Source organism: Candoia aspera, chromosome 7 (assembly GCF_035149785.1).
Source record: "Candoia aspera isolate rCanAsp1 chromosome 7, rCanAsp1.hap2, whole genome shotgun sequence".
Lineage (NCBI taxonomy): Eukaryota > Metazoa > Chordata > Lepidosauria > Squamata > Boidae > Candoia > Candoia aspera.
Window position 1 is genome coordinate 1,052,202 of NC_086159.1, and position 26,566 is coordinate 1,078,767.

General features: G+C 52.1%; 1 protein-coding gene across 2 annotated transcripts in view; it reads right to left on the reverse strand.

Moving 5' to 3' along the window:
* The window catches only part of SHANK3 (SH3 and multiple ankyrin repeat domains 3), a 262,450-nt gene that overhangs the window by 59,401 nt on the left and 176,483 nt on the right, over positions 1-26,566 (reverse strand). For both annotated transcript variants that reach the window (XM_063309491.1, XM_063309492.1), the window contains exons 13-14: positions 19,701-19,776; positions 4,192-4,274 (exon numbers count right to left, since the gene is read on the reverse strand). In XM_063309491.1, coding sequence (XP_063165561.1) covers positions 4,192-4,274; positions 19,701-19,776 — 159 coding nt within the window. The remainder of the gene's footprint in view (positions 1-4,191; positions 4,275-19,700; positions 19,777-26,566) is intronic.

Consider the following 26,566-nt stretch of genomic DNA (forward strand, 5'->3'; position numbering starts at 1 on the left):
TGACCGCCCTCTTCAAACATCTGAAATAACGTCTCACCAGAAGATGGACAAAACCTGCCTCCCATTCTGGAGTGCAAGACTAATGGATTTGATACAGAAAAATGGATTTACGTTACAGAAAGGCAGGTTTTGTTTGAATATGCTTACAGGTACAAGCAGTTCGACGGGGCAGATACTGATTCACAGAGGAGAAGGCTGGAGAGTCATCTGTTCGGTGTGCTTTGATTGGGCTCCAGTCTTGAGCAGGGGGTGGGTGTTACAAGAACTAAAATGATGAAGGAAGTAGATGGAGAGAAAGACCAAAATTTGACCCTAGAGAAGAATGGGTATGTCTTCAGGAACGAGCCAGTTGAAGAGATGAAGACGTCAACTCTGGAATAGCGACCAGAAAGTTCACTGCCATGCAGCAGGTCACCTTTGACCCACCAACCTGTCAGTCAATGAAAGGACAGTTGAGGTGACCGACGGTGGAATTCTGATGGGATGTGGCTGGCAAAAGATAGAAAGAAAGGTGGGCAGGGGTCCAGCTGGAAGATGCACCATTCCTGTATTCAACTATCACCTACAGAGCACTCCTGACTTCCCCCATCCCTGTGCATCACCTGGGCAAGTGTGTGTGTGTGTGTGTGTGTGCATGTGCGTGCACACACAATTGTAATGGATAAAACTTCTGCACATTAACGGAGGTTCTCTATGTGCTGTGCGCTCCCTTGAGCATTTTATAATGCATAAGATCCTAAAGCTCAGGTCAGCCACACTGCACTGGACAGACCCCAGGGCACTTTCTGTTTCTGGATTCTATCGTTCTGCATGGTCCAGGTAGAATGTGAAGCTGCAGTTCCAAGGTTTCACACTCTCTTAGTTTACTTTTCAGTTTTAAGGATGCAATGTTCCCTAAGACAGAATTACGATTCCTTCCACCTCAACAATGAGGTCAAGAAAGGATGAAAACAAAATTCTTGGGATGACCAAGAATAGTGTGAGTATTCATTATTTTATTTATTGGGCTTGTTATACAGCTGAGGCCTTGTGGGATAACTAGAAGCCACCCCTGGGGCAGGGGGGAGGGTGGTGGTGGGGGAGAACACAATTGTTTGGCTTTTTCGTGGTGGGTTATTTGGGGGTTGGCTTCTTCCCTCTGACATGTACGATTTCTGATTATCATTTATTATTTTACTGTTGCCTAGAGAGCCCTAAGGCAGAAGGGTAGGTAATAAATGCTTTTATTATGTGAATGAAGCTAAATAAAGGAGCTGGAGGGAAGGAGTAACTAGAGTTGAGGGAAAGCAGTGTGAGGCCAGGAAAGACACAGACGAAACAAGGAGAAAATGGGGCTGGTAGACTTGAGACCAGTAACAATGATGAATCCGCTGAAGCAAGTTTAATTAAAACTGGGAAAAGCCAAGATTAGCAGGTTGGCCTCAGCTCCCAAGGCAACGTGCTGGACCTGCTGATCTCGATGCAGAGGTCCAGGCAATTACTGGCATCCCCTTATTGTTTATGTGGTTCCGGAACCTTGGGCAAGGCAGTTGCCTTGCTCTTCTGGCTACGCTGAGGGGAGGGAGGTTGCTGCCGTTGTTCAGGAGAGCTAAGAGATGGCTCCAGCCCAGAGCACTCTGCTGAAGGCCACCAAGTGCTTCCTGGGAAACTGGGGGTCCAAAGTAGGGACTCTCAATGTCCGCTGGAACAGCTTCAGTGCCTGTCTATGGAACAGGATGCAGAGCAGCCCCCTACTAGGTTTCCTGGCTGGAAAAATACATCAGGCAAGACTTCCTTCACCCAGCCACAACAGCGGGTGGAGATGGGACTCTGGGTTTTTGAACAAGGGGCATTTTACTCCAGATCCTCCCGCCCTGATTGGTCCAAATTCTGGCCTGTCATGAATATGCAAACTACCAAGGGAAGTGTTTGCTTTCTTCCGAATCCTGTACAGTATCTTCCAGGATGCGGCTTTTCAAAAAAGTCAAGGCTTTGTGGCATGAGTGGACTAAACCATACATCCAGGTCAACCGCCCCATTTCTCTCTCTCTCCTCCTTCGTCCCCTCATTTTGAAAGAGCAGAGTGGGGACCCCTTTGTGCTGCTTCTCGCCCCCTGTGCTTTTGGAGCCCAGAAGAGGCGACGGGGCTGGGCGTTGCCACTCACATCCGAACCCTCGCTATCAACCCAGTGCAGAAGCGCCTCCGCCCCTTGGTGGGAGCCAGGCACCCTGGAGGGCACCTTCGGGGGCCTTCCGCTCCTGTGATCCCAGGATCTCCCTCCTCACACCGCTCCTCTCCATGGGATCAGGGGCAGAGATCCTAGGATCGGGGCCTTTCCCCCTGCTGAACTGGACTCCCCTCCACCCCTGAGTTGGCAGAGCGCGCCAAGTGTCCCGTGATGTGTGTCCTCAGCAGACCCTTCTCCTGCGCCTCTCACCCCTGTTCCCGCTACTGTAACCCCCTGACAAACCCCCGAGGCTATGGGTGGCTGCTTTTAGGCAGTGGCAGAACAAAGGGGTGGGGGTGGGGGGGAAATGCCATTGTAAGCCTGGCTCATCTCAGGACCACCTAAGCTCATCTCCCGCATAGGCTGGGGACTAGATGAAGATGGCAAGCCAACCTGGGGGCACAAGGCATAGAAAAGCGTTGCCAGGGCCAATTTGGGCAAGGGAGGAGTGGCCCTTGGTAAGGGTCATTTGGGCCACCACGCCCCCCCCCCCCAGCATTAATGCAGGAATCCCCTTGAACAGCTCCAGGATGTTTCCTGGGTTAAACTGCTCTTAATGTGAAGACGACTGCCTACATTCACCTGGGATCTGCCCTCCTATTGTGGGAATCCATGATTCTGTGTCCCATGGTCCTCCTTGGGGCTGGATCCTCTTCCACCTCCCTCATGGCCATCTCCTTCAGTCAGTCTTTGCAGGACTCAATTCCTAGTCCACCGATCTTCCCCACAGCCCTTCCTTGAACCTGTCTCAGATGGCCTGCCCCCTCAGCACAAGGGCCATGTGGCTGCTCAGGATCCCCACAGCGGCCCTTCCCTACCCGAACAGGGGTCCTTCTCAGAGTCCACACGCAAAGCTCCTGCTGCCGCCCGCTGCCCAAGGCTGCTGTGATCTGCTGAGCCCCGGGCCATCTGGCCCCTTCTCTTTTCTGGGGGCAAAGAGGGTTGCAGGGCCATGCCAAGGATGTAAACCAACAGGTGCAACCTGTGCCCAGGAATTAGCGGGGAAGGTGCTTGGCCGGGGGACAAGAGAAGACACTGTGGGTCTTTGTCCCCTGCTCCTCACCCCAGGGTAGCAGATGGAGCCAGGGCCTTTGCCTGCCCACACTGGGGCAGGAGGGAAGAGCACCCCCAACAGTCAGCAGGTGGCCAGGCCTTCCCGCGGAAGCCCACCAGGGGCCCTCTGAGCTCCTGGCCAGGCCAGTTTGGGGACTGAGGGAGGCTCTCCTCTGACCAAAGGAAGGCTGATGCAGATGGTGGTGAAGAGCAGAGGTGCAAATGGGGGTGGGAAAGGGGAAAAGACACTGCCTCCTTCCTCCATCTCCCTTGCGGTAAGAAGGAAACGCTCAACTGAGGGACCCCCAGCATCTTCTTCCACCCATCCCAGCAGCAGAGGCGACCTGCTGGAGCCTTAGTACAACCCCCACCCTCCCTCCTCCTGTCCCTCCCCCCTCAATCCCCCTCCTCCCCCCACTGACACAGTGATGGCTCCCGTACCCCCATTTCAGGTTGGAAACCTTCTCTCTGGGCGCAGGCAAAGGCAGACTCCTGGCTGGGGGATACAGCCACTCTGGGGGGAATCGGGTCAAAGGGGGCTGAGAGGGTGGAGGCTTTGTGAGCAGGGAGAAGGAAGGCGCTCCATTTCCATCTCCAGAAAGGAAGCCCCTCTCTCAGGTCTGCAGGAGGCCTCCATGGAGCCATGGCGGCTGGTCCATCCTGAGAAGCTTCTGAGAGAAGACCCATGCCTGCTGGGTTGGGGGGGGGCACCTCCTCTGCTACACACACACACACACACACACACACCATCCCCCTTGGACACACACCTTTTCCCCCATCCCCAGCACACAGACATTCAAGGCAACAATCAGGTCGCCGGACACACACACACTCCCCTTGGGAAACGCCATTCAGGTGCCAGATGCACCCCACCTGCCCGTTCCCCAAAAGAAGGCGGGCTCCCTCCCTCAGCTCCCTGGGGGACACTCACCTTTGGCCCCTCGCAGGACAAAGCCAAAGCCTTCATGCTCCCTCTTCTGCAGGGCGGCCGCCTTCTCTTCGATGATGTAGTCACTGGGCAGGAGAGAGCACAAGAAAATGAGGCTGGGGGAAGCGGTCGGCACCACGGTGCCGCTGCAGGGGGCCTCCTCCGAGCCCGTCGCCATCGCTCATCGCTCATTGCATCGCAGCGGGTGCCCTCCCGCTCCCTGGGCACCGAGGCGGGCAAAGGCGCCGTCCTGTTCCTCCCCGATTTGGGGGGGGCCGGTCCCACCCCCCTGCCCACCGCTCAGTCACCTGCATGTGGATGCCGAGCGCGTACTGATCCCAGGCGCGGCTTTGCCTCCGTTCAGTGGACCCGCCTCAGTGAGGGAAGGCGGGCAGAGAGCTATCCATCACGCTGCAGGGCGGGCAGCAGCAGCTCCCTCTTTTGGGGGGGCTGAAGTTCCCCGGGAGTGGACTTTCTCTCTGGCTGCTGTCCTGGGCATCCTCCCTCCCCTGTTGCTAAGTAACTGTCAGTCATTTGGAGAAAAAAGGGGGGCACGTGGGGGAAGGGGGCTGTGCTTGTGGTCCTCAATGGAAGGAAAGAGGGGAGGGGGACTCATTCCCAGCACATCGTGCCTTTGGAATGGATTTCTGGGAGCGGGGAGGAAGTGGCCTCACCTGCCTGAAATCCCACCCCCCCCGCCCAGCTCAGACTTCCCGGGTCTGCGGGCCACTTGGAGGAAGCTGAGGTTGGCACCCTCGGAACCCCTCCCTTTCCTTGCCCCCCCCCCACCCCAAATCCTGGAGACTCAGAAAAGACCAAAGCCAGCCCTGCTTGGTAGGGCGGTTCACACACATGTGCTGTGCCCACACTCACTGCAGCAGAGATGCATGCATACCCTGGCTTCTTTGCGCGTGCAAGCGCACGCATGCACACACACAGACACACACACTCACCCCCTCTAGGCTCACACCCACCCAGTGGCACGGGCTGCCTGGCCAGAGCGTGTGGCACTGCTGCCCTCTTCAGCCCAGTGTGAGTACTGCCCGCTTCCAAGGATACCTGCTGATGCAGATCGACAGGGGTGGGGTGGGGGGGCTTAGGCACTGCGGGTGGGTTGGTAGGAGAGCCCCCCGGCTTCCTCAGTCAAGTAAAAGGCCAGCTGGCCCGGTGGCTATTCCTAACCCTTATAAAAATCAAAGAAGCCCTAGAAGGAAGAGACCAGCTGGCCCCTTCGGGAGCCTTTGCTGGCTCCATCTGCTTGTTTGGTTCCGACAGCCGATTCCAAAAAGCGAAGCAGGGTCAGGCCTGGTTAGTGCGTGGATGGGAGGCCACCAGGAGATCTGGCTGCCTCCCCCCTACAGGCATCAATCTGCCCTGGATCTTCCTTTCTGAATCTGGTGACTCCCTCCTGACGGGGGCTGAATTGGGGCTGCATTTCAGGGCCCCCTGGCTTTATGCCGCAGCACTGCACAAGGCTGAGCTCGGATCCACGCGCTCCCCTACAGAATTGCACATAAGGAGACCTTTCCACAGGCAAGCAAGAAGACTCCACCTGCCCCATGCCCCATGCCCCACGCTCAGCAACCAGAGGCAGGTCAGCTCCCGCCCCGTGGAAACAGCCAAAAGCTTCCGGCAGGTCAGCTTTGCCACGGAGGAGCGACACTCCGCAACCCAGAACTTGCTTGCAAAGATGGCAGAGAACTTGCAATGAATCCTGTCAGGCTCAGGGAAGCAAAGAACAGTCTCTGGAAGGATCTTCGGGGATCCCTGGCGATCAGACAGACCTTCCTGCTTTAAAGGACTGGTGGGAGGAGCGCCCACTGACAAGAGCAGAAGGAACAGCTTTGCAAGGCACCCTGCTCCCCCGAGCCTGCTGACAGGCAAGGGGGGCCTTCCAGAGTTCTCAGCCACCCCTGGGGGGGGGGGGGAAGGCCAGGAGGGGTCCTTTCTGGATGCACAAGCAAAGCAAACAGCAAAAACCACTTTCCCAGAGGCGTCTGAAGGGGGTGTTCAAGAAAGTCAAGAAGTGGCCTCAAGCACAGGGTTGCAGCCGCCATCTTGACTTGGTCACCTCCCCACAGACACCCCGGCCTGGGGGCCTGACAGCATCACCGGATGCAGCGCCTCCCAAGGGGCCCAGCAGCACCTCTGAAGCGTTTTCCCCTCTGCGCACCCCACGGCACCTCGCTTTGCTGCCCACCTTAAGCGTCCCCTTCTTTGGGCACGTGGGGCTCTCTTTCTCCGGACTGCAGAGCTCTCCCCAACCGCCCCCACATGTAGTGCCCCTCCAGAGGTCTCAACACTCTGCTGGGAAGGGCCCAGCCGCAGCGTCTCAGGAAGCTCTTCTGGGCCCCAGGGAACCGCCCCTCACCCTCCCAACCAAGGGGGTGCCACCTACGGGGGACCTGGGTCCCAAGGCCCGACCCCAGAGCTCCACTCAAGCCCCCCAATGTCCCTTGCCGATCTCACCCCCCACCCCCACCCCCAGCCAAGAGTCCGCCGTGGCTGGCCCAGGGATGAGGCCGCTCAGCAGCCTTGGCTGGTCAACGAAACGCCTTGTTCTCTGCGTTCCGGTCACTTTCTCACCCTTCAGCCACACAGCTGGGCTGCTGACCCTCCACACACTGCCCCCCCCCGACGAGCCAAGCTTTGTGTGGATACCTTCTTGTGAGTCCAAGTTATTCCCAGACAAGGATTGCACTAACGTTCGTATAGAGATATCTTGGGACGAAGGACAATTGGGCAGCAGCAAAAGCGGTGCGCCCCTGCACACACACACACACACAGAGATTTATTCACCTATTAGGGACTTCTGGGTCCAAAACCCTTCCAAATTTATTAATTTATTTATCTATCAAATTTGTCACTGCCCATCTCCTCCCAGCAAAGGGACTCTGGGTGGTTTACAACAAAAATATTGCTACAGTGCAACTTTGGCTTCTCGTTTTTAAAGTATCTTGTAAGGTTGGCAACAGCCTGGTATGCCCCCCCCAGACCCACTTCTTGCAGGAGCTGCTGCTGTGTGAATGGGTCCTTTGGCACCTGGCAGCCCGGTGATGCTCCCTGATCTCAGGCTTGGAGGTTCTGCTCTGCGGGCCCACCTCTTTTTCAGAGTCCACTGGAGGCCACCTCTGCTCAGGGTAGAAATATTTTATTTATTTATCTATCTATCAAAACTTCAGCAAAGGATCGTTACCTTGTGGTGATGCTGGAGCTTGAGCAACTCAGTGATGCCATGAGCTAAACCGTGAAGGGCCACTCAAGACGGGAAGGTCAGGACAGAGAGGTCAGACTAAATGCGATCCCTGGGGAAGGGAATGGCAACCCACCCCAGTATTCTCGCCGTGAAAACTAAATGGATCGGTACAACCAGAGATACGTCGGTATACCATCGGAAGATGAGACCCCCAGGTCAGAAGATGGGTCAAAATGCTACTGGGGAGGAACAGAGGATGAGCTCAACTAGCCCCAGACGTGATGACGCAGCTAGCTCAAAGCCAAAAGGATGGCTAGCGGCCGACGGTGCCGGTGGTGAACGGCGAATCTGATGTTCTAAGGATCAATGCACCATTGGAACCTGGAATGTAAGATCTATGAGCCAGGGCAAATTGGATGTGGTTATTGGTGAGATGTCCAGATTAAAGATAGACATTTCGGGCGTCAGTGACCTGAAATGGACTGGAATGGGCCACTTCACATCAAATGACCACCAGATCTACTACCGTGGACAAGAGGACCACAGAAGAAATGGAGTAGCCTTCACAATTAATAGTAAAGTGGCTCAAGCAGTGCTTGGATACAATCCAAAAAACGATAGAATGATCTCAATTCGAATTCAGGCCAAGCCATCTAACATCACAGTGATCCAAATATACGCCCCAACCACAAATGCTGAAGAAGCTGAAGTAGAGCAGTTCTATGAGGATCTGCAGCACCTACTGGACAACACGCCTAAAAGAGATGTTATTTTCATCACAGGAGACTGGAATGCTAAGGTGGGCAGTCAAATGACACCTGGAATTACAGGTAAGTATGGCCTGGGAGAACAAAACGAAGCAGGACATAGGCTGATAGAATTTTGCCAAGACAATTCACTCTGCATAACAAACACTCTCTTCCAACAACCTAAGAGACGGCTTTATACATGGACTTCACCAGATGGACAACACCGAAATCAGATTGATTACATCCTTTGCAGCCAAAGGTGGCGGACATCTATACAGTCGGTAAAAACAAGACCTGGAGCTGACTGTAGTTCAGATCACGAACTTCTTCTTGCACAATTTAGGATCAGACTAAAGAGATTAGGGAAGACCCACAGATCAGCTAGATATGAGCTCACTAATATCCCTAAGGAATATGCAGTGGAGGTGAAGAATAGATTTAAGGGACTGGACTTAGTAGATAGGGTCCCGGAAGAACTATGGACAGAAGTTCGCAACATTGTCCAGGAGGCGGCAACAAAATACATCCCAAAGAAAGAGAAAACCAAGAAGGCAAAATGGCTGTCTGCTGAGACACTAGAGGTAGCCCAAGAAAGAAGGAAAGCAAAAGGCAACAGTGATAGGGGGAGATATGCCCAATTAAATGCAAAATTCCAGAGGTTAGCCAGAAGAGATAAGGAATTATTTTTAAACAAGCAATGCGCGGAAGTGGAAGAAGACAATAGAATAGGAAGGACAAGAGACCTCTTCCAGAAAATTAGAAACATCGGAGGTAAATTCCAGGCCAAAATGGGTATGATCAAAAACAAAGATGGCAAGGACCTAACAGAAGAAGAAGAGGTCAAGAAAAGGTGGCAAGAATATACAGAAGACCTGTATAGGAAGGATAACAATATCGGGGATAGCTTTGACGGTGTGGTCAGTGAGCTAGAGCCAGACATCCTGAAGAGTGAGGTTGAATGGGCCTTAAGAAGCATTGCTAATAACAAGGCAGCAGGAGACAACGGCATCCCAGCTGAACTGTTCAAAATCTTGCAAGATGATGCTGTCAAGGTAATGCATGCTATATGCCAGCAAATTTGGAAAACACAAGAATGGCCATCAGATTGGAAAAAATCAACTTACATCCCCATACCAAAAAAGGGAAACACTAAAGAATGTTCAAACTATCGAACAGTGGCACTCATTTCACATGCCAGGAAGGTAATGCTCAAGATCCTGCAAGGAAGACTTCAGCAATTCATGGAGCGAGAATTGCCAGATGTACAAGCTGGGTTTAGAAAAGGCAGAGGAACGAGGGACCAAATTGCCAATATCCGCTGGATAATGGAAAAAGCCAGGGAGTTTCAGAAAAACATCTATTTCTGTTTTATTGACTATTCTAAAGCCTTTGACTGTGTGGACCATAACAAATTGTGGCAAGTTCTTAGCGGTATGGGGATACCAACTCATCTTGTCGGCCTCCTGAAGAATCTGTATAACGACCAAGTAGCAACAGTAAGAACAGACCACGGAACAACGGACTGGTTCAAGATTGGGAAAGGAGTACGACAGGGCTGTACACTCACACCCTACCTATTCAACTTGTACGCAGAACACATCATGCGACATGCTGGGCTTGAGGAATCCAAGGTTGGAGTTAAAATCGCTGGAAGAAACATTAACAATCTCAGATATGCAGATGATACCACTTTGATGGCTGAAAGCGAAGAGGAACTGAGGAGCCTTATGATGAAGGTGAAAGAAGAAAGTGCAAAAGCTGGCTTGCAGCTAAACCTCAAAAAAACCAAGATTATGGCAACCAGCTTGATTGATAACTGGCAAATAGAGGGAGAAAACGTAGAGGCAGTGAAGGACTTTGTATTTCTAGGTGCAAAGATTACTGCAGATGCTGACTGCAGTCAGGAAATCAGAAGACGCTTAATCCTTGGGAGAAGAGCAATGACAAATCTCGATAAAATAGTTAAGAGCAGAGATATCACACTGACAACAAAGGTCCGCATAGTTAAAGCAATGGTCTTCCCCGTAGTAACATATGGCTGCGAGAGCTGGACCATAAGGAAGGCTGAGAGAAGGAAGATTGATGCTTTTGAACTGTGGTGTTGGAGGAAAATTCTGAGAGTGCCTTGGACTGCAAGAAGATCAAACCAGTCCATACTCCAGGAAATAAAGCCAGACTGCTCACTTGCGGGAATGATATTAAAGGCAAAACTGAAATACTTTGGCCACATAATGAGAAGACAGGACACCCTGGAGAAGATACTGATGCCAGGGAGAGTGGAAGGCAAAAGGAAGAGGGGCCGACCAAGGGCAAGATGGATGGATTATATTCTGGAGGTGATGGATTCGTCTGTGGGGGAGCTGGGGGTGTTGACAACCGACAGGAAGCTCTGGCGTGGGCTGGTCCATGAAGTCACGAAGAGTCAGAAGCGACTGAACGAATAAACAACAACTATCTATCAAATCAAATTTATATGGTGACTCTGGACGGCATACAGTAATCCAATAAAACAACACATATATAAAAACCAATCATATAAGTATATAAAAAATCTGTGTTAAAAATTAAATATTATTGAAGTTAAAGTTAAAATATACAAACCCCAGGCAAAGAGAGAATAAGAACAGCCACCCCAATGGAGCCGTCTAAGCCTGTCTCTGATTCCCTGGGAGTCCCAGGCCTGGGGACAGAACCAGGACTTGAGGGACTCCCCACACATCAACAGGGATGGAGGTAATCTAATTGGGGGCGTGTTCTATAAGGTGGGCGCCACGGCAGAGAAGGCCCATCACCTGGGACCCACCAAATGTACGTCCCTGCTGATGGTACCAGCAGCATGCCTCCTCTGCCAGATCCAACGGGGCGGGCATATGCCTTCGCACCTTTGTAATTCCTTCGCAGATGGGACCCACAGCATGCCCTTCCTGCTGGACCCGAGGGGGCGGACAGATGTAATTGGGCAGAGGTGGTTCCTCAGATAACCCGGCCCCGTGCCGTGAAGGGCCTTAAAGGTCAACACCAGCAGCCTGAATTGGACCCAGAAGCAAACCAGCAACCAACGCAGCTCACAGAGCAGAGGTACCACATGCGCTGTTCTAGGTGTGCCCATAACTGCCCACGCGGCCACATTCTGTACCAGCTGAAGCTTCCGGATACTCTCCAAGGGCAGCCCCATGTAGAGTGGATTACGGTAGTCCAATCTGGAGGTGACCAGGGCATGAGTGACTGTGAGCAGAGCCTGGTGATCCAGGAATGGGTACAACTGGCGCACAAGATGAAGCTGTGCAAAGGCTCTCCCAGCCACGATGGCCACCAGCTCCTCGAGCAGGAGTTGTGAGGCTAGGAGGGCCTCCAGACTGCACACTGGGTCTGTCTGGGGCAGTGCCACCCCATTCAGCACCAAAGATGGCATAGTCCTGGAACCAGTGGGCCCCAAAACCCAGAGCCCCTCAGTCTTGCCAGGCTTCAGCTGGGGCCTGTGGCTCCCCATCCAGGCCCCCACAGCCTCCAGGGTAAGACCTTCATGGCATCGCTTAATTTGCCAGGAGTAGAGATGTAAAATTGGGGGTTCCTCACCCCGCAGCGACGGATGAGCTCACCCAGCGGTTTCATGTAGATGTTAAAAAGGAGCGGAGAGCACTAGACCCTGCGGCACCCCACAAAGCAGGGGCTGAGGGCGGGGCCTCCCCTCCCCTCCCCAATGACCACAACTGGAATAGACCCCAAAAGAAGGAGGCGAGCCGGCACAATGCCGCGCCGCCCACCCCGAATCCCCTGAGCCGGTCCAGGAGGATACCACGGTCGATGGTATGGAAAGCTGCTGAGAGGCCAAGTCGGGCAAGGGTGGACGCACAGCCCCCATCCCGCCCACGCCAGAGACCATTATCATCCAAGAACCATTAAAGGAAAGCATCCCACATGGGCGCCTGGCCAGCCTCGGCCTGGAAACTTCCAGTGAAGAAAAAAGCCCCCCCCTTCTGGGTAATGGCTTCCACCATCATGCAAGGGAAACGGTGGGACCCTCTCCCTGGCATCCTCAGGTAAAGGCGGCTGGTCGTCCACCAGCAACACTCTCCTCTGGATTCCTGCCCAGGGCAGGACATGGGCTCCAGCTCAGCCAACTCTAGAATGCTAAATTTAGAGGCTAAACATTGGAAGGGGTGGGATGGGGACCTTCTGAGAAGGAAAAAGGGAAAGCTTTGGGAGAAACCGCAGTGGTCTTAAAACCAAGTTGGCTTGTTAAGCCCAGCCAAATTCGTCCCAAGTGGTCTACACATCTTGTCTCATTTCCTTTCTCCTAGATACTCATTCACTGAGGTCACACAACTTGTCAGATGATGCTAAAATGGAGGGGCTAAGTACACGTAGTCCTCGCTTAACAACCACAATTGGGACCAGAATTTTGATTGCTAGGCAAAGTAGTCATTAAGTGAATCTGACCTGATTTTATGACCTTTTTTGTTGTGGCTGTTTTGTTTTGTTTGTTTATTTATTTATTTATCTGATTTATCCCCGCCCATCTCCTCCCATTGGAGGCCTCTGGGCGGTTTACAACAAGCGATTAAAACCATCACAATAATACAAAAAATAAAATACAGTAAAAATACTATAAATAGAAATAAAAAATAAAGAATAAAAAACTCAAGTGATGAAACATCTAAAACAGTCCAAGTGTGGGAGGAGTGGTCTATAACAACCATCCCCATGTAATTTTATATTTATTTAGTTATTATTCAAATTTTGTTACCGCCCATCTCCTCCAAGAGTTAAGTGAACCACATGGTTGCTAAGTGAATCATGTGGTTTCCCCATTGATTTTGCTTGCCAAAAGCTGGATGGGAAGGTTGAAAATTGCAATCACGTGACCATGGGATGCTGTGATGGTTGTAAATGCGAACTGGTTGCCAAGTGCCCAAATTCTGATCATGTGACCATGGGGGCAGTGCAGTGGTCATAAGTGTGAGGACCAGTCACAAGTTGGGTTTTTCCTCACTGTCATAAGTCCAAACCATCACTAAACAAATGGTTGTTAAGCAAGGACTACCTGTATAGCTCTGGCTTGACCCTTCCAAAGCACTGGCTATGTTTGTGCAAGGCCTTGCTCTTCCCTCTCCAGAGCCAATCCTGATGTGCCCCTTTTGTTCCGTTACTCTAAGCCTTGGTTTGAGCATGTTGTGTGAAGCCAGCCACGTGCAGATATTCTTGTAGCCAAATTGCCCGCTCCCCACCTCGCCCGAGGCAGGAACAGCAGTGGAGGCTGAGAAAAAGAAGGAAGGGCCTATCCCAACGTCTGTGCCAGACACAGGGGATACTGCAGGACTACACACAGCAAAGGAAGGGGGTGGGTGACTCCAGCTCACCTATAACGGATCCAAGAGATGCTACTCTATCGTGACAGCATGATTGCCATGGAAACCGCACTCACAATTCAAGGCGTGGAGAAGACTGAGACAGGGAAGCAGGCACGCAGAGGAAGGGGCTCGATTCAGTCCGAACCAGACAAGCCCCCTCCCACCCTTGCTCTCCTTCCCCAAGCTGATGCTCCTCAGGCATGTTGGGACCGCAGCTCCCGGATTCCCAGCAGCCGCCCAAAGCCATGGGAAGCGTCCCCGGGAGGGGAGGGCCGAGGGGCAGGAGCCAGACCTTCTGTGGATCTTAGCTCCCCGTTGACTGGACGTTCTTCAAAGAATCTGGGCTGCCTAATTTCCGGAGGTTTTGAGATCCTGCACCAAAACTGCATGTATCATGAAGGATAAAGGCATGCTTTGGGTCAGGACACAACACACGTGGGCGCATCACTACAGCCAGTGGCCTTTGAAGGGGCTCCTCCTTGGAGAGAAGGCCCTTTCTAGTCAGAGCTTGAGGCTGGAAAGATGTGCCGGTGCTTCTTTGAAAATATACCTTTAATTGCTCAGAAAGTGTCTAGTTACTGAAAGGCCACAATATCGGGAATGTGTTTTGCTGGTGCTGAAATAGCCCAAATGATTGGTCCTTCTTTTCTGGACTCATCTGTGGGCTGCCCAGCTTGTAGAAATCTGGACTGTGTTGACCTCTAACTGGGGCTGATAATTCAAGGCCTGCCTATCTCAGGAGGAGACGGTCTGCACACCCAGGTCAGCAGGATGGGCCCTCTTACAGATTCCGCCCCCCTCCAATTTCAGAGATAGATCCATTTGTTGGATGCAGAGAAAAGGGCCTTCCCCTGGGCTGAAGATATGGAGCCAGTAGTAGTTATACCGCCCAGAGTCCATTGGGCTGCTAATAAATTCAAATAAATGAATAAAAGTGGCCCCTTCCTTTGCAGGAAAGCTGCTTATGGCTGACAGTCCATACAAGACTTTGTTTACAATTGAGTTTAACCTGCCTTTTTAAAATCATTAGATATCTTGGGCAGAGAACACATTATAAGAATAAGACAATTTTTAAAAATGGTTTTTAAAGAGGACAGACTAATGAATTGTATTTTGCATCTCTGTTCATCAAGCATTTAAGGCAATTCGACATTGTACAAAATGAATGAAAGATGTAGCTTTCCCTCAAACCTGGCAGCAGCCCCCTGATGAGACTCTGCCAAGCAGTTAATTGACCAGGATTTGGGGAACAAGCCACAGTGGGCTGGTTCGTAAATAGTATTTGTTATAAACCATGGTTCGCAAACATTAAACCACATCTGGTTGAATGTAGGGCATTTATTCAAGCAGCCTCCCTCTCTGCCACTGCCTCCATGAAGGGGGAGCGCGTGGATGGCAGAGAAACTCCCAGGGCTTTCCTGGCAGCACGTCCGCCCTCGGTCTTTGGCTGAGCCAGGGGGCAGCCCACAGTCCCTGTCTGCACTGAGGGTCTCTTCTGGAGGGTTGTTCCATGCCCCTGCTCTGCCCCTTTGTTCCTCTGGATCCCCACTTCATTCCACACTTTTCCCATCTGCCCCCCACTCCTTGCCCTGGTACTTCCTCATCTTGCCCAGGTGTCCTGCCTGGAGACCCCTGTCAGCTGGCACAAACACGCTCCAAATCTCACTCCCCAGCCCTGGTTCCAGCTGACCTCCCCACGTCCTCTGTCCAGAGGCCAGGATTAAACAGTGGGATTGAGCAACTGGATTTTCTGAGTCCAGGCAGGGGCCTGAAGAACACACAGGACACAGATGTAAGCTTGCTCAATCTCTCCCTCTCTCTCTCTCTCACACACACACATTTATACGGATGAATTTAAAGAATACTGCAACTGCCCGATGACTCTGTCCCCTAAAGCCTCTGACCAACCGATTCCATGCTGAGGGGCCTGACCACAGGGAATTCGCCTTTTCTTCTCCAGAGGAGCCCTTCTTATCTAACCCCCTCTAGATGGAAGGTGAAAACACACTTCTAATTTCACCCAGGGGAGTGGGGAGGTTCTCAGCCGCTAGATAATTTCTGATTTGCTGGCTAGACTCAGACGTCACACAGGGAGCATCTTAAGCTGTAGGAAGCGACTGTCAGTCTTCCTGAAAGGTTGGCTTTCTGCTGTTCTAGTCACTCTAGGGTGTTGCGGTGGTGGAGGGCCTGCCTATGAACTCCTGAGGGGGAGGCCCAGATGGTTCCTCCCCAAAGATCCTTTTGCAATGAACTCTGAAAGCATTTGTGGAAGGAGGTAATAGCTGACTAGTTTACCCTGTTTTATTTGGAATCCTATGTTTGTGATTCGTTCCTCCCTTTCTTTTCCCCGCACGTCACTTCTCCTAATAAATTCCTTGTATCTAGAGATTTGGCTTCTTGGGACTTCTAATTCTCTAAACTTGAGTTGCCTCTTCGCTTCACTGCTCTCCTCCCTCTCGCTCCACCCAGCTCAACCAAGGCTCCTGTGCTGAAAGTCGCCCGCACGGTACCCTGCGGACTCTGGTGCAGAGCCGGATCCATAGGCTTGGTTGCGCTCACGCCCTAACGAGGGGCAACCCTTCAGTCTGAGACCAGCCCCAGCAGCGCTTCCTGCCCGCCCGCCTGCCGCCCCGCCCCACCTGGAGGCTCTGCTCAGCCCCCAAGGGAAATGGCAAGCGCAGCATCACCCAAGCCATCATTTCTTTGGGGTCTGATTTACGCAGGGCCTTTGCCTGCTATTTAGGAACGGCCAGGCATCGTTTTCATGCTGGTGTCGCATGGAGAACATTTGTGCATTCATTTGGCTGCATGGTTTCATTTCACGTATTTATATCTAGCACAGCAGATCTCCCGAAGTGGCTGACCCACAAGCTCACTCATGTAAGCACCCAACAGGCTGTTTCCTTTCAGGTGAGCAACGTTAGGCAAAGGGTGGAAAAGGAGGCCGGCTGGTCAAGGAATTTGAAGACAGCACAGGAAGTTGCAGCTATGGAGGCATGCAACTCTAAAGGAGCCTCAGTCCAGGAGGAAGACCCGGGCAGGGCCAGTGGGAAGAAGGCAGTTTGTCCTCAGTAGCCCCCTCAGTGATAGGATGGATGGATAGATAATTTCCCCCCCATCTCAAAACAGCGACTCTGGGGGGCTAACAGTGGGTTTACAATGCAAATACAACTAAACAAGACACTTAATGGCAACTCCGGACAGCATAAATCATCAACAGATGACACGTCAATCTCACACACCCAATTTAGCACGTGGGGCCCGCGTGAGCAGGAAGGCAAACCAACAACACCGCCACACCCCAAGGCCTCTCTGCTCCACAATGACCTTTAGTGAAGCAGAAGCCGTGCCCCTCAACCTGCAAGGATTAGTGGCAACCTCCTAGTTCAGAGCCTTAATTCTCAAAAGAAGAAAGTCAGTGAAATGAAGTGTCTGCTCAGCGGCACAACGTTATCAACCCCCTTGAAGGAAACACCAGCTTTCCACCTCCGGCAGGTTTCCCCTTCTTGCCCCCAGCCCTCTTCGGGGAAAGCCGCCTGATGGGACCTCAGTTTGTGTTTCCGGCTCTAAAGCGACAGTCTTATACCGGCACAGGGCGGGTAGGACTGCCGCGTGACCCGGCCTTGGGATGGGAGGTCCTCTTGTCCAAACATGAGCTGAGTGTTGGGACTCAAAGGAAGCAACAAGCAAGATAAACAAAGCATGCCTAACATTTCCAAGAGTGAACGGGGACAAGAACTCCCACCAGGGTGGAGGAAAAAAAGCCTTTCGCTGTAGCCAGAGACCCTCCGAGCGGCCCTAGAGGCCACGGAGAACATGGACTGGGCGGCCCTAAGCACCGCACTCCACCCAGGTGGCCTCCTGTCCGCTAGAAAGCCAATCTGCCTGGCAGGGTCAAGGCAGCTCTTACGTCATCTGCTTCCCAGGGCCACCTTCTCCTCCAGACCTGTTCTCTGCTGGACTGGTCTACTGCAGGCCGCAGGCCTCTCCCTGGGGGAAGAACCACAGGCTTTCCCAAGGCTGGGCTCACACAGCACGTGAGACTCAGGTTAAAGTAACACTACACCAATGTTCAGATCTCTTATTGTGAGTCTTTACGTACTCATCACACCGTTCCCATCTGGGGAAATAACCTAAAGTGAGGAGCAAAAAAAAAAAGATGTACCACACAAAAGAAATTAAACACGGGTGACAAGAGAAGCTACTTTTTTCTTAAAAACCTCTCTATTTTGATTTCATGTCACACTTTTCACCATCTATTCCTCACACCTCCAAAGCTCAATTCTCCGTACGCCCTGGTCATTCACAGATGGCCCCATCAATATTGAGCTCCATCACTGCCCAGCATAGCTTTGGTCAATCAAAGCTTTCACATCAGGATTTAATATTCACTCTGATAAAACAGAGAAGGTGCAAGGGTGTCCATGGGGTCTGGTAAACAAAGACAAGGTTGAAGCTTTGCCTTTTTTTTTTTAACCTGTGTTGTATAAAGGCAGAGCACTGATTGCATTATTGTGTCAGACGCCTTCTTGGTTTTCTTGACCACGCCCTCTGGACATCCCTGAGAAGGTGCAGACTAGGTTACCAGCCTTAAGTCATACCTGTGCCACATGCAGCATGCCCTGCTGACAGCTGCACGGCCTGCCCTACGTGAAATGGGGGGACCCCTGGCAGGGAGCAGAGGAGGGGGCATGTGCATGCTGATGTTGCTGGGCTGCATTGACCTCTGCTTGGGAGAACGCGTTGCCTTCCAGCAGGTGTGAACAGTCTCTGGCTAGAAACATGCAACTTCTGCAACGCTGCCACGATGCCCGCTGCAACGCATGCACGTGCCTTGCCTGCTGAAGGTTGCAATCCAACCCCTGGCAAGTTTGAGAAGGATTGGAGAGCTACTGCTGCTGGGCAGTCTTCAGCTTAGTAGACCAGGGGTCTGGCTCTGTAGGGATGAGTCCCTCCAGGGTTTGAGCCCTCATGCGCTTGGGGAGGACCTCTCCACAACGCATTTCTAGGTAAGCAATTTAAATGTGGTGAGCCCATCCGAGGCAAACTTATTTATTTATTAAATTTTACCCATCTCCCCACAAAGGGGGGACTCTGGATGGTTTACAACAGAGATAAAAGCATTAAAATACCATAAACATAAATAAATGTCAGATACAAATATAATATAAGGCATAAATACAGTATAAAATCCAGATGATGATGATAGTTGTGGTACCACTCATGTATATCTAAAGGACCACTTTAGGGCACCAGCCATCTCCAGGAGTGATTACTTCCCTTCTCTCCCCAAGCAAGGTGGCAAAACCAGGTCTTCAGTTGTTTTCGGAAGGCCACAATTTCGCTTTTTTATTTGTTTGTTCCAAGGATAAGCCATCTCAATCATCCAAGCAACTCTAGGCGATGTACAACATGCCAAACAAAAAGCCAGTAGGAAACACAGTACCCAGCATCCCAAACAACGGATATTACTATCACCACCAATGTCAAGGAATAATGTCCTAATGGCCACGGAGGGTCACAAATTGCCCTGGCTCAGGGCCTGCAGAAAGAGCTATATTTTAAGAGCTTTCCTAAATGACAGCAGATTCAGGGCCATGTGGATTTCAGGAGGGCAGGGTGGCCACAGAAAGGCCCCACACCATAACATTGTGTCAACAATGGGAGCTGGAACAAGCCTGCTCTACCAGATTCACTAGGATGGACAGACGTAATTGAAGACCAACACACAACTTCTGCTGGGCTCCCCAGTCCTCCCTTGTAAAAGTGGGGAGCGCTCCCTTGGCCCACCTTCCCTCTCTCACAGAACACTGGGAGGAGCTGGGGGCCTCCCTGCATCAGGGGCCACCTGAAAGCATACAGCTGCTGCACAGTCCAACTTCCTTGACTTGCCCACCAAGGGGAGCCTGGCAGTCATGACCAAGGGCTCTCCATGCTGGCTTCATCCTAAACCCAGAATTGTTGCTTTTCTTGGCCAACTCTGAATCTTTTTAAGGGAATTTCTTAGCCTCCCTTGACATTAAGAAATCTCACTTAAGGCCATTTCACCCATCCAAAGCTTCTCATGAAGAAGGCATGAAGCTGTGATCATTCTCTCTCTCTCCCTCTCTCGCACACACACAAATACTCAACAGGGTGTGCAAAGCTACCAGTAATTTGGGGCAGGAGGCAACCAACGTCAGCAGGAGGATTCTAGGAAGCAGAGGCTGAGCTCACCTGTGAGAAGTGAAGTTGTCATAGGAGCCCACGGTATAGTGTCGGAAGAGCCTCTTGGTCCTGTCTTCCCTTGTCTCTGTGGGGAAAGAACAGCCTTCCTCAGGAACCCAGCAGGTGTGGGGAGGCCCGCGGACCAGACCCCACCACGCGCCCAAGCACAGATCCCCCGCGGCACTTCCCCAGAGCCCTGTTGCCCTTATTTATTTATTTATATTACAAATTTTATCATTGCCCATCTCACTCAAGAGTGACTCTGGGCGGTTTACAATAAACTAAAATAAATACAGGTTAAATTACAACAAAAACAGTATTCTTAAATAACAATATAAATACAAACATAAACATAAAATCCAAGATGGGGATGTTAAAAAATTCTTAATTAAATTCATGTAATTCATGAGGGTGTCTTCAAGGTGCTAACCACCCTCCTCCTGCCCCAGGTGAGATGCACAGCCAGGTCTACAAATTCCTCCGGAAGGCCAGGAGCGATGGGGCTAGCCTCACTTCCAGGGGCAAGAAGTTCCAGAGGGCAGGAGCCACTGCCGAGAAGGCCCGTCTCCTGGACCCCGCCAGACGGAATTCTCTCGCAGACGGGGTCCGCAGCAGGCCCTCTCTGCATGACCGGGTGGGACAGGTTGACGTAACAGGGAAGAGGCGGTCCCTCAGGTAGCCTGGCCCCATGCCATGTATAGGTGATAACCAACACCTTGAATTGGACCCAGAAGCAAACTGGCACCCAGTGCACCTCGCGCAGCAGTGGTGTTACGTGCGCCATCCTTGGGGCACCCAAGATGGCTCATGTGGCCCCTTCTCTTTGATGCAGAGGAAGACGATGGAGCACCCCTCTTGACCCACCAGTTCTCTGAGGTGGGGACAGGTGACGTGGAAAAGTGTGTATGAGAGATTCCACCATGTACCCTTGATGCCCATTTTCCCCTGGACATGCATCAGGACCACCTGATGTCATTCCGCTCCCTGCATCCTGACACTATGTGCACCAACTGGCCTGCCAAGCAGCCCCCGCTGCCCAGCCACTGAGCTTGCATGGGGCCCCTGGGGTCACGAGCTGTAGGCCACCAGCAAGGTGATGCTTGGCCAGTGGTGGCGCTGCTGAAGAGGGAGTGCTGCACTGTGGATGCCCTGGGGTTGCACTGCAGACCAAGCAGAGTGTTCTGTTTCCAGGCCGAGGAGCAGGAAGCGGGCACTGCTCCTCTGGGGCGGAATCTGGGACAGGCTGCGCTGCGGCTGCCAACAGGCTTCAAGGCAGGGTCCAGAGGGACCTGGGGAAGGCCGCCAGCAGTGCTCTTGGCAAGTATCCTTGGGCCCTGAGCTCCCCGTCGCTTTGATTCTCCATTGCATGGCCACCCTGATTGTAGGAGAGAACAAGGGGCGGGCAGAATGGGTTTCTAACCCTCTAGTTTCCAGCAGGCTGATGGTCTGGTCTCTGAAGCATCGGGCAGCTCCTGTTCTCATGGAGAGAAGGGCGGAGCTGCGATGCTTCCAGCTTGTTTCGGAAGCTGTTCCCCCCAGGGAGGGCCACTTCTGCTGGTCTCTCAGGGAAGGAAGCTTCCCCCCACCCTCAGGCCAACATCTTCCAGGCAGGAATGGTGCCTGGAGCCGACCCTTTTCCTGGAGGGACTGCAAGGAAACCTGGCGGTCCCCACATCTCTCATTCCCCTGAGCTAGTCCTGGCAGGTTAACACAGCTCGCAACGTGAGAAGTGTCTCTTCCCAGTTGGGGTGACAGCCCCCCTCAACTTAGCTCTTTCCTTTGTGCGAGGAGCTAAAGCCGCAAAAGTCTTGTGCTAAGCAGCAGGAAAATGCGAGCAGGTTGCACAACTACCTCCCTCAGGCAGGACCATGCAGCAAGAAATTTGTGGGGACTGCGGTCCCGACTGCCAGAGCTGGCTGCCTGAAGGCCGCCACAACCCGGCTCTAGGGAAAAGAAGCAAGTAGCCGAGTGTGGAGGCGCAGTGCCCCTCATCACCAGCAGAGGGGGTACTTCCCCCACACCAAAGCAGCAGCTGCGCCCAAGAGGACAGGTGTGCTGGGCCTTGCTCGGAGGCAGGCAAGGCAGGTGTGGGGCTGCAGGGCTCCAAGAGACAACTGCACCGTCTTGCCCAGAAGCCCTGAGTCAGCTCCCCCCCCCCCCAGCAGTCTTCCTTCCACAGAGACCAGCTGTTCCTCTTCCGGGGTCCCTCCGCAGCCTTCAAACAGCAACCCTCCCCCTGCAAAGGAGCCGCCATGCCTGGCTAATCCAAGCAGATCAAGGAAGACCTTGGCGAGGAATGTTCTGGCTGAGCAATGATTTCCCCGCTCTCCGGGTGCCCCCAATGCAAACTGACCAGCTGGACAGAGATTCTGCCACCTTTTCTGACATACATATTGATCCCTCAGCCCCAGCCTTGAAAAATGCCCATTTGTTCTCTCTCTCACGCGGTCTCTCGTGCTCCACAGGCATTGCCTCAACTGGGGGGCCAGATTCAGACCCACAAGAATTCTGAGAACATGAAGAGGGGAAACCGCAAGAGGGAAGCCCTGCCTCCCCCCCCCCCCCCCGGATTGTGACATGAGCAAGCCCAGCACACCCGACGTGACTGCTCAGCACCAGGCCGTGAATGATCAGCCCATGGTGGCCATCTGCCAGGCTGTGGCAAATCAGCTGGCGAGGGACAGGTTTTGCTGGCTCCACTCCTGCGCGGTTTGCAGGATGGAGGGCCGAGGCCTGAAGCCCAAAGAGCCAGCGGGGAGACTGTCTTCAGTAAGGAGGCCGTCTCCTTGGTCCTGAGCAGGACTACCTGGGCGGGGAGCGTGGGATACTTGCTTTGTGGGATACTTGCTTCCATCTCCCAATATAGATATTGCGTTGTATTATGGTGGCAGTTCATTACAGGGATGAAGATATATTAGCTGGGTTCACACAACCACAAGAAATCTTAAACCAGGTGAACAAGAGACAATGGTTCTCTTCATACAGGATGCTCTACCCACATGAATTTATTCAGGTTGAATAAGTAAGGGGAGACTATGCAGCCATGTCACACTTCTTTGCCAATCTGGAGCCAGTCTTTTCATCATGTTCTGCCTGTACTGTGGCTTCCTGTCCTGTATATAAGTTTTGCATGAGGACGAGATGTTCTGGGATTCCCATTTTTGTGAGCACATTTAATTTGAATTAAATATAATTTAGTACAATTACTGCCCACATATTTAATAATTATCCTTCTGTCACCCTGAAGAGTACAATTTGCTGGAAACTCTGATAGAGGCCCTGAGGACAGCAGCAAGTCTTGGGAGCCGGCTCGGCTAAACTCTACCCTTCTCACAGCCAATTAGCCTTCAAGCTTAAACATGTCGCGATGGTGCATCTGGCCCAAGGAAGTCTCAGATTATGGAACCCTATGGTGCTGTCTCCCATGCCAAGCTGAAGAACGTGGCCCAGCCATGGTCCTTACGGTCCAGCGGGTGAATCCCAGCAGTGTTGGCGTTGTTCTGATCCTTCAGAAGCCAGCAGATGAAAGACCAGCTGAGGGCCCACTGCAGAATAGGGCTAGCAAGTTCCAGGTGCTGGTGGAGACTAGCATAAAACAGGCCTTTTCTGCTCGCAGGACTTCAGAGGGTTTCTCCATTCTGCTATGACAACTTGCCTGCAATTGCCAAAATACGCAGGAGGAGGTTCACTGGGAACTTTCCATGGTGCTGACTGGATGCATTTTGTCACAGCAGCCCTCACTGCCTGGGCTCTGACTCCTATCCTTCCACACCTCTGGAAGGCACGAGGCGTGTGAAGAAGCCCGTGCTAAGGTTTGCTGTCACAAACCGCTCTTGGTGTGACTTACTGCTGTGACTTTAATTACAGACTCTGCAAAGCCAGCTTTTGGGGAGGGAGGACCCCCTCCCTCCTCCCCTGCCCTGTGGCTGTTCCACATTAAATTTAGAGGCAGAGGTTCCCCTGCCTGTCCTTGTCTTTGACCCGGTGACCCTCTGATTTGTGGCAGAAGAATTCAGTAGGAGGAGGGCATGGCCAGAGAAGCTTGTTCTCTGGGATTTTAAGTGCAGTTGGGAAGGGGGAGAAGATTCCACCCAGAATACTGACTAGGGTGTGTGTGGGGAGGTGTTCACGGAGGCCTCTGACGTTTATTTATTTAATTTTTATCCTGCCTTTATTGTTTTTATAAATAACTCAAGGCGGCGAACATACCTCCTCCTCCTCCCTCCTCCTATTTTCCCCACAACAACAATCCTGTGAGGTGGGTTGGGCTGAGGCAGTGTCTGGCCCAAGGTCACCCAGCCAGCTTTCGTGCCTCAGGCGGCACTAGAACTCACAGACTCCTGGTTTCTAGCCCAGCACCTTCACCACTAGACCAAACTGGCTCTGTGGGAGTGTTTCCTGCTGATTAAGCAGAGGCTGTAGAAGGAATATGAGGCAGTGCGGTTCCAGAGTGCCAATGAACCAAGGAAGTAAACAGAGAAAGCAAACAGATGTTTGGCAGAGACGTTTGGGGGTGTCAGCCCTATGAAGTGGACCAGACAGTAAACAAGACCAGATGAGCTAATTCTACTTTATTGTAAAGCTACATTAACAAAATCCTGCATGTCTGAAAGTACATCTGTCCCTCCACCCCATCTCCTTACAGCCCAAGAAACTAAGGAGGGTCCCTTCTGAGCCTCTTGCCCCACCCACATTCCTGTTCTGGGCTTAGCTACCTTTTTTCTGACCATTCCCTTGGTTGCATCTCTTTGCCCTGACTCCCAAGGTCATTCCCACATTTATTTACTTGTCAAATTTATATGGTCACCCATCTCACAAGAAGTGACTCTGGGTGGCATACAGCAAAAAGGTATAAAACAATGAACAGGTCGAACACAGTCATATTACACACATACACACACGAGAGTTGATCAATGGGGGAGCCACCTCAAGATCTCACCAGTCCCCTGAGACCCCTGGGCCTGATGACGTAGCCAGGTCTTGAGGGACTTCCAGAAAATAAGGAGGGATGGAGCTGACCACGTACCATTACAGGGGGTCAGTTTATAGGGGAAACCACTTGCACATTTTCACCTCTGCAAAAAGGCTTTCTACCAGGGATGGTGAAGAAACAAAAGTGAAGAGGATGAGCAAACGGGGCTGCACGCTTGTGTTCTGCAGTATATATTTCTATTCCTGCTTAAGAACAGCCCACTTTATATTTTCAGGGGACACACTTTCAGCCCTCCTCAAAGAAAAACTGTAGCTTCCAAGATCAACTGGCTTCCGAGGACACTGAGGAAGACCAGGAGACAAAACTAAGCGTTATGAAGTTCTGTGAAGAAATAACAAAGGAGTTGGATGCATTTTGCCTTGAGAAGACTAAGAAAAGTTTTAGCAGCATTCTTAAAGGGCCTAGAAGGATGCCCCATAGAAGGTCAAAAGACGTTCTCCCTTATTCCAGACTGTGGGACACAGAATAATAATGGATATAGGTCACAGGAAGGAAGATTCCAACTGGAAGTAGGAGAAACCTCCTCAGGGAAACCAATTTCCCAGGAAGGAGACGTGCCCCCCTCCGTGGGTATCTTCAAGTACTGGCTGAACTGCCCTCTGTCTCAGACCATTTGATCTGAATTCCTCTTTGGGGCAGGGGAGGGATACCACGGCCTCAAGGTCCCCTTCCAACCCTGGAATCTGGCCGCTTGTTGGTTATTTAGCTATTGGTGCAGCTAAAATGACTGCTTGCCACACTTTCTCCCCTCTGGCCATCAGGATGTGCTGATCCTTTCACTGCACCCACCGGAGTGGAGGGCAGGAGGTCAATCTCCATACAGCAGGTGCAGCATCCCATTTTTGCTTTTCCCCGTCTACGCAAAGGCACCAAACCAGCAGGAGAGGCTCTAGGCCTGCAAGCTGGCTGTTCTGGGCTCATGCTGCACTGGAGGCATCAGCAGAGCCAACGAGAGGCAGGCTGAGGACAAGGGAAAGGCAGGGAGCGGACAGGGCCCAGATGCGCACACCCAACTCTGGACACTGGGAAATGCTGGATCTCCAGGCTGCTGAGCCAGTGACAGCTGAGCCAGATCAAATGCAGCAAGCTCAGCCAGCTTGAACTTTGCATAGTTCTGATTTTATTGAGGAATGCTGAGACAACGTACGCAAATGCCCACAGTTGGACTTGTATGGCTTAAGCGGAGTCTTTCTTTTTGTTCTTTGAGGATAGGAGAGGGGAGAAAACAGGGATCCAGGCAAAGAGAATGGAGGCAGCCAAGGAAATCAGGGATCTCCACATAACACCTCTTCCTGGCCACCACCTGTTGCCCAAAGCACCTTCCTTTCCAAATATTCAGAGCACTTTGGGAAATGTTGAGAAGGTCAGGAGCAGAGTCCAGGCCAGGTTTGCCCTGAATGCCTTTCCAGGTAGAGCAGCAATGAAACAGTTCACCGCAGAACGTAAAACAAAAGGAGAAAGTGGGAGAGGCGGAAAACAGAGAAGGCGAAAACCTCCTGGAGAGACAATGGATATGCCATCATGCTTGCTAGTGTTCCCAGATGCCACTTCCTGCAGGGTTGGGGAGAAGATGCCTGTGGCATCTAGAGGGATACCGTTTCCCACTCCAGTCTCCTGTTCATTTAGATGGTCTATGTTGGGACAGGATTGGAAGGGGTTCTCCTGGAGTGCGCCCACCCAACTCCCAGTTGGAGCTGTCCGAGAGCCTCTTGGCAAGGTGTGGAAAAGTCTGGCATCAATGCCAAGATCGAAGGAGCCACAACAGGGGCTGTTCTGACAGGTCACCAGCCTAACCAGAAGTAGGCTCCTCTGTTTTATGGCTCAAAGAGGTCCATAAAACATTTTCAAGGAGATGTTTAGCCAAAACGGAAGAACATTACGA